Genomic DNA, 7,093 nt, shown 5'->3' on the forward strand with positions numbered 1-7,093 from the left:
TTAAAAGAAGCTACTCTGAAAAGCTGAAAGAACTGTTTTCAGCCAACGATCCTGCATATGTGTGGAAAGGCCTGAAAAGCATCACCAAGTACAAGACACCTCCCCCTCACTCTGTAAAGAATCAACAAATGGCTGATGAACACAAATGTGTTTTACTGCAGGTTTGAAAAGTCCAGTCTCACACCCCTCCCCTGCTCTGATCTTCACTTCACACACACACCAACACCTCCTGGAAACCCCCCCCCCCCTCCTTTTACTCAACCTGCACTTATGGTATGTCAGAAGGATGTGTGCCTGGTCTTTCTGAAACAAAAGACCAGGAAAGCTTCAGGCCCATACATTGTTTTGCCTGCCTGTCTGAAAATCTGCTCTGATCAACTGGCCCCCATCTTCTCACAGATCTTCAATAGATCACTGGAGCAGTGTGAAGTTCCCTGCTGCTTCAAATGCTCCACCATCATTCCGGTCCCCCCCGAAAAACGATATCACAGGACTTAATGACTTAGACCGGTCGCTCTCACATCTATGGTCAGGAAGTCATTTGAGAGACTGGTTTTGGCTTACCTAATGGACATCACTGGACCCCTGCTAGACCCCCTTTGGTTTGCTTACCAAACAAACAAGTCTGTGGATGATGCTGTCAACATGGGACTGCATTATATCCTGCAACATCTCGACAGACCTGGGACTTATGTAAGGATCCTATTTGTGGACTTCAGCCTTCAATGCCATCATGCCTGACTGACCCAGCTCTCCATACCCACCCTAATCTGTCGATGGATCACCAGCTTTCTAGTGAGACTGGGGAAACTCACATTCAGGACCATCTTTATTAGCACTGGTTCTCTCTCCACTACTCTTCTCCCCGTACATTAATGACTGCACTGCAAAGGACCCCTCTGTCAAGCTCCTGAAATTTGCAGATGACACCACAGTCATCAGCCTCATCCGTGACAGTGACAAGTCTGCATACAGACGGGAGGTTGACTGGTGAGTGTCTGGTGCAGTCACAACAACCTTGAGCTGAACATGCTCAAAACAGTGGAGGTGAGAGTGGACTTCACTTATTTTTAATTCAATTACTGGACATGCCCCTACCTTGCACATACATTACCACTTGTACATGTACATATGCCATTCTGTTATATGTCCTATTATTTGTGTCTATTTATACTCTTACCTTACCTCTTAACTGATGCCAGGGGCGGGGGAGACCCCTTCTGTTCCCCAAGAACGCGGCGGGGCGTTCCGTCCACCAGGGGCTAGAGGTCTGCCTCCGATCCGCCCGGAGATACGCGGCTGTCGTCCGTTAGAGGGTGGAGGAGTGGCTGAGGAACACCACCATAAGGGCGGCAGTGGCTCAGGTGGTAGAGCGGGTCAGCTGCTAATCGCAGGGTTGGTGGTCCCGGCCCACACGACTCCACACGCCGAAGTGTCCTTCGGCAAGACACTGAACCCCAAGTTGCTCCCAATGGCAGGCTAGAACCTTACATGCAGCTCTGCCGCCATTGGTGTATGAATGTGTGTGTGAATGGGTGATTGGGACACAGTGTAAAGCGCTTTTGTAACCTCTAAGGTTAAAAAAAGCACTATATAAGTGCAGACCATTTACCTTGTTTTATAGTCTGTGTCTCACTGTATTGCTCTTGCATTGAGATTTGAAATACTTTCTGTTCATTTAGGCAAATATGTGCTTATTACATATAATGCATAATATGTGCGTTCCAGGCTTTGCTTTGGACGATAGCATACGCCAGTACCCCAACACAAACAACTAAAATTTATGAACCAAGATGTTGCAATAACAGAAAAAAATACTTTTGACCTTTGTCGGCAGCATGACTCCCTGAACTGTGGAAAGATAAGGCAGTGAAGAAACCTTCTGGCAATTTCACATTAGGCCATATGGCCAAAAAGAGTCAAGTCATCATTAAAAACTAAAAGTTACTCTAAAAGTTAAACTCAGCTACTGATATTTTTCATCCAATCCAAAATAAACGACTCACCATTTCATCAATTTTCATGGAAAAATGGATGCCGATATGAAATTTCCTTTTGCACTGTAAACTCTAATGTTGTCATTACTGGAAAATATGACTTATAATGTCCCATAACAAATATCTATGTTCCTTGAAATTGTTTCTTAAAAATCCATCGATTTAAGTCATGTTAATAACTCAAACTACTGAGAACAAAATGTACATTTTCTCAAAATTAGTCATTTTATTCTTCACACAAGTTTTCGCTCGACCACGATCAGGTTCCTGCTTAGTCAGGCGGGATTCAGTAGAAGGCTCTCGGGAGCGCGCATTAAACGTCACATCCTTTGGATTTTCCCGGCAAAAGCGACCCGCTCCCTTCGCATGAAAATCAGCCTACAGGCTTTAATAGGCAATCTAGGAAGTCCGTGAAGGGCTCATTTTTTAAGATGCATTACAAGCCTTTCACACATTGGCAAAAAAGGCAAAAATGACATGAACATTGTTACATACTGCACCTTTAATTCACATGGTCAAATGGCTGAAGCGAGTGGTTTAAATCCCCAACAATTATGCGCAGTAGACTCGCTGTTATGCACCAGATCAAGTGTGCCGCACAAGCCCTCAAAAGTGAAGCCAAAACGTCTGGATCGCCCCCCGGTGACCGGTCCTAGTATAGGTCATAAGCCCCGCCTCCCCATGTTATTCAACGGGACGTGAGACCAACTAAACAGTTAAATTACACTTCACATATCTTTTTTCCAAAGATAGTTTCTGTCATTTACTGTCGTTTCTATCACGTTGATGTCATTTCAAGTGTTTGTTTTCAAAATAAGTTTGTTTTTAGTTATTTGATGCTATAAAAACGCTGCTGTGACATCATGATTGACAGCTGTGATTGACAGGTTCTCTGAGCGAAGTAGTCACTGAAGCATCAACTGACTTTTTTTGGGGATCTTCGGAGGACTGAGGAGATTGGAGCTTTAAATGTAATATCTAAATTTCTATAATTAATTATTTCACACCGTCAAAAGTCAAAAGTGCAGGGGCGTGTGCTCGCGATTGATTCAGCGAGAGTGAGGGCGGGGCCTTGATTTCGCGGCTTTACGTCCTGCTCACTACTGCGCAGGTCTGGTCCCGAAATCGCAACTGCCCAGACTCAAGTCCCAAGATGTCAGCGCCATATCGGGACACTGGCGGCTTCAGTTCTCACCAATGGAAAAGAGCGAAGGGGCGTCGTCCATCTTTTTTACAGTCTATGCACCAGATTTACAATTTCTAAATGACAGAAATCTAGGAACATGAACAGAATAGGTCAAATTAATAAGTATTGAATAGAGGGCTGAATTGCCCAGTGTATATCTCCATCAGCAATACTACAGAGCACAACAGTCTGGATTCATTTTTTCCATCTCATTAATTATTAACGATGATTTACAAACCTTTAAAAACAGACCTTCAGTGAGCTCTGGGATTGTTTATCAATTATATACTCTTCTGCTGAAGCCATCAGTCTGCTTTATTTCAACTTTAAAAAAAATTGTTTTTAATAGCTACAACCCCAATTCTAAATAAGTTGGGACATTTTGAAACATGCAAATAAAAACAACAACGAGTGATTTGTAAATATATTCACTACAACTACACGTTATATGATGTTGCAGTCATCTGATCTGAAATTACTGTTAAACATCATATAATGTGCAGTTGTAGTGAATATATAATTTACAAATCACTCCTTTTTGTTTTTATTAGCATTTTACATACTGTCCCAACTTATTCGGAATTGTAGTTGTACATTTCTGGCGAAGAACTACATTACTACATTGTGCTGAACCCAGAATATTCCTTGAAGGCAATATATTCTCTTTAAGATTTCTTTTACTGGAAAACAAGATTAAAAAATGCGAATTTTTTTACAGTGTGACTTACAGTGATGAGCCAAAATATTATGACTACCTGCTTAATATGACCCGCCTTGGCATGGACTCTACAAGATCACACTTGTTGGTCCAGCACATCCCACAGATGCTCAGTCGGATTGAGATCTGGGGAATTTGGAGGCCAAGTCAACACCTTGAACTCTTCATCATGTTCCTCAAACCATTCCCAAACAACATATGCAGTGTGGCAGGGCGCATTATCCTGCTGAACGAGGCCACTGCCATCAGGGAATACCGTTGACATGAAGGGGTGTACCTGGTCTGCAACTATGTTTAGGACCCAGGCTTTCCCAGCAGAACATTGCCCAAAACATTTATGTGACTTGTGCAACAGTAGACCTCCTTTCGGTTCCGACCTAATGGGATAGCCTTCATTGCCCTCGTGCATAGGTTAGTCTTCTATCCCTCCTCGGACAACTATTGGTAGGTACTCACCTCTGCTGACCGGGAGCCTAATGTCGTTTCAGAGACGCCTGGCCATAACAATTTGGCCATTGTTAAAGTCGCTCAGGTCTTTACTCCTGCCCATTTCTCCTGCATTCAACATGTTGATCACCTGGTCATAATGTTTTGGCTCATCAGTGTGTTTCTAAATCTAACAAGTTAATATATGTATGATAACCTACTCTTCTGTGTGTAGTCACCCTAGAGTTATCTTTTCTTATTTAAATAAACTGCAGACCAGAATAATGTAGTTCCTATTGAAATATAGCACAATGATGACAGGTGAAGTATCGCTTTAAGGTCCGCCCTTTGAAAAGACCAAAGGTAAACACGCACTATTGTCATGTGATTGTACTTTCACTTTCAGAAACCTGTTGTACTGGTATTCTAAAAACATACCAATCCTCATTGGGAAGAAGTATGATCAACTCTTCAGTAACATGACGTTAACAAGGACAAAACCAAACTGGATCTTCACGCTCATTCTTACATTTCACATCACGTCAGTTCAACTAGAAGGTAACGTTTGTACTCTCCTCTGTACTAGATATAATCACAAACGTGACGAATGCTTTAACTGCTTACATCATCAGCTTTATAATGGGAGTTGTGAGTCAACACACCTGGTTTCATTTTTCCTTTCAGGTTTTCACAAATCAGATTTGAGGGTCTTGATTGTTGGAGGCAAAAGTTCTGCCCAGCTTTCAGTTGTAAACACTCTCCTCGGAAGGAAAGACAGCCGACAGGAGGACAGACAGATTATAAAGTATGTAATAATTGAGAATGAGGGTCGTGAAATGATGCTGGTCACCGCACCAAACCTCTGTGAGAAGAATCCAGCGAGTCGGGACTTTAAAACAGCTCTGACGCTCTCTTCTCCTGGACCTCACGCTGTTCTGATCACCCTCAATCTGGACGATCTACAATCTGAAGGGTGTGATCTCCTCCAACAAGTCCAGGAGCAGCTGGGAGCACAAGTTCTGCGGCACTGCATCGTTGTTTTACTCGGCAAAAATGACCCTAACAGTATCCCGGTGCCATGGAGAATGAGGGTTGGAGAACTTATCAATGACTGTGGTGGCAGATTTCTGGTAATCAATGATTCTGACCCCAGATCTGCTCAAAGAGCAGCGCTTGTAGAGAAAATAGACAAGTTGGTTTGGATCACTGGAGCCGGATTTCACTTCACGCCGACTAAGAGCGTACAGAAATTAATGTCCGAAAGGTTGGAGCTTTTGAAAAGGCTACAGTACATAGAGAGCATACTTAAACAAGGAATGATCAATCCAGATGGAAATGAAGATCCTATGTCTGTGATATATCGCACTTTAGGAACAGGGGCTGGAATTCTCTCATGGATTCTGCTGAAAGCTGTTATTGTTTACACTGAAGGGAGGCACACAGATCTGAAGTGGTTGGCCAGATTTGTTGCACTTGTCCTGGTTATGGTCACTTTAAGACATGTTCTGCGTCCAGACTTTGTTTATCCTCTAAATTTGGTCTTATGTTCCACCCTGGCAAATGTCTTAACAAAGATTCTACCTCAGTACATGAATATTGACCGTAGGTTATCAATCAAAGATATTTTAATACATCAAATGGACTATCATGTCCTGTTTTGTGTTTGTGCATTTATGGGATGCATTGTAGGATTGTTTGTTGGAACAATAATGCATGTAATGACAGAGTCCAATATGTTGCTTTCCACTCCTGGAGTTACACTGGGAGATTTAGTTTTCTGGGGTTTGTCATTCAAATTTCACAAATTCAGGGATGAAATAACCATCAAAGTTGTGCTTGTCTCATTTCTGTGTTCAATGTTGGTGACGGAAATCTCAATGGGGTGTGTGTTTTTTGTGTTTGGTGTGAAGATTGTGATAGTTCTGCTCATTGGCACATTTACATGTGAACGGTTCAGCTTACGGAAGGAAAGGTGGATGCTTCTTATCTTTTCGATTTTGATCTTATTGACTTTTTCATATACTTGCGTGTTTGTCAATTCTACGATTTGTATTTCAGACATGATGATGACTTCTTTCACAGCATTTTGGGAAAATGTGCTGAGCGCTCTCGTGTTTTTCGCCGCTCTGAGAACATGCTGTTTCTGCGTTTAAACGTGAAGTGTCATTTTTCATACCTCATATCACACCCTAATATTCAGAGTCAACTATAAGTAATGACACAATATTTATTCTTGTTTAGTTTGTTTAGTTTATTGTAGACTATATGGGTAATTTCTTGTTTTGTGTTATTTTTCAAATGAGTCTTTTATTCCTCTGTGTCCTGTTATTGTTTCATTTGCATATGTACTGCACTTTGGTTTACACTAGTGTTCTTACATGTGCTATATAAATAAATTGACCTTGACACAATGCGTTACTGAATATTTGAAGGAAGCACATCAGCTGAGGAAGTTTTAAACACTGGACATCTGAACTATGTGAACTTGTGAAACAGTGTTTACAGTATTTAGAGTTAAAGATGATAGTTTGGTGGTCTGGGTATCTCAGTGAGTATTGACGCTGACTATCACACCTGGAGTCGTGAGTTTGAATCCAGGGGTGCTGAGTGACTCCAGCCAGGTCTCCTAAGCAACCAAATTGGCCCGGTTGCTAGGGAGGGTATAGTCACATGGGGTAACCTCCTCGTGGTCACTATAATGTGGTTCTCGCTCTCGGTGGGGCGTGTGGTGAGTTGTGCGTGGATGCTGCGGAGAATAGCGTGAAG

At 42.3% G+C, this 7,093-nt stretch overlaps 1 protein-coding gene across 1 annotated transcript; it reads left to right on the forward strand.

Moving 5' to 3' along the window:
• The first annotated feature begins 4,751 nt into the window (after positions 1-4,751).
• Positions 4,752-6,851, forward strand: LOC127638175 (uncharacterized). Its single transcript, XM_052119593.1, has 2 exons — positions 4,752-4,885; positions 5,012-6,851. Exons 1-2 carry the CDS (start codon positions 4,807-4,809, stop codon positions 6,478-6,480), a joined length of 1,548 nt encoding a protein of 515 aa, XP_051975553.1. The 5' UTR covers positions 4,752-4,806; the 3' UTR covers positions 6,481-6,851.
• Positions 6,852-7,093: the final 242 nt, after the last annotated feature.

The sequence above is a fragment of the Xyrauchen texanus genome, chromosome 46 (assembly GCF_025860055.1).
Source record: "Xyrauchen texanus isolate HMW12.3.18 chromosome 46, RBS_HiC_50CHRs, whole genome shotgun sequence".
Taxonomy (NCBI): domain Eukaryota; kingdom Metazoa; phylum Chordata; class Actinopteri; order Cypriniformes; family Catostomidae; genus Xyrauchen; species Xyrauchen texanus.

Bases quoted from the DNA above. Each gene is read 5' to 3' on its own strand.
- LOC127638175 (XM_052119593.1), top strand. From the start codon at position 4,807: ATGACGTTAACAAGGACAAAACCAAACTGGATCTTCACGCTCATTCTT. The intron at 4,886-5,011 runs GTAACGTTTGTA...TTTTCCTTTCAG, and splicing joins CACGTCAGTTCAACTAGAAG to GTTTTCACAAATCAGATTTG.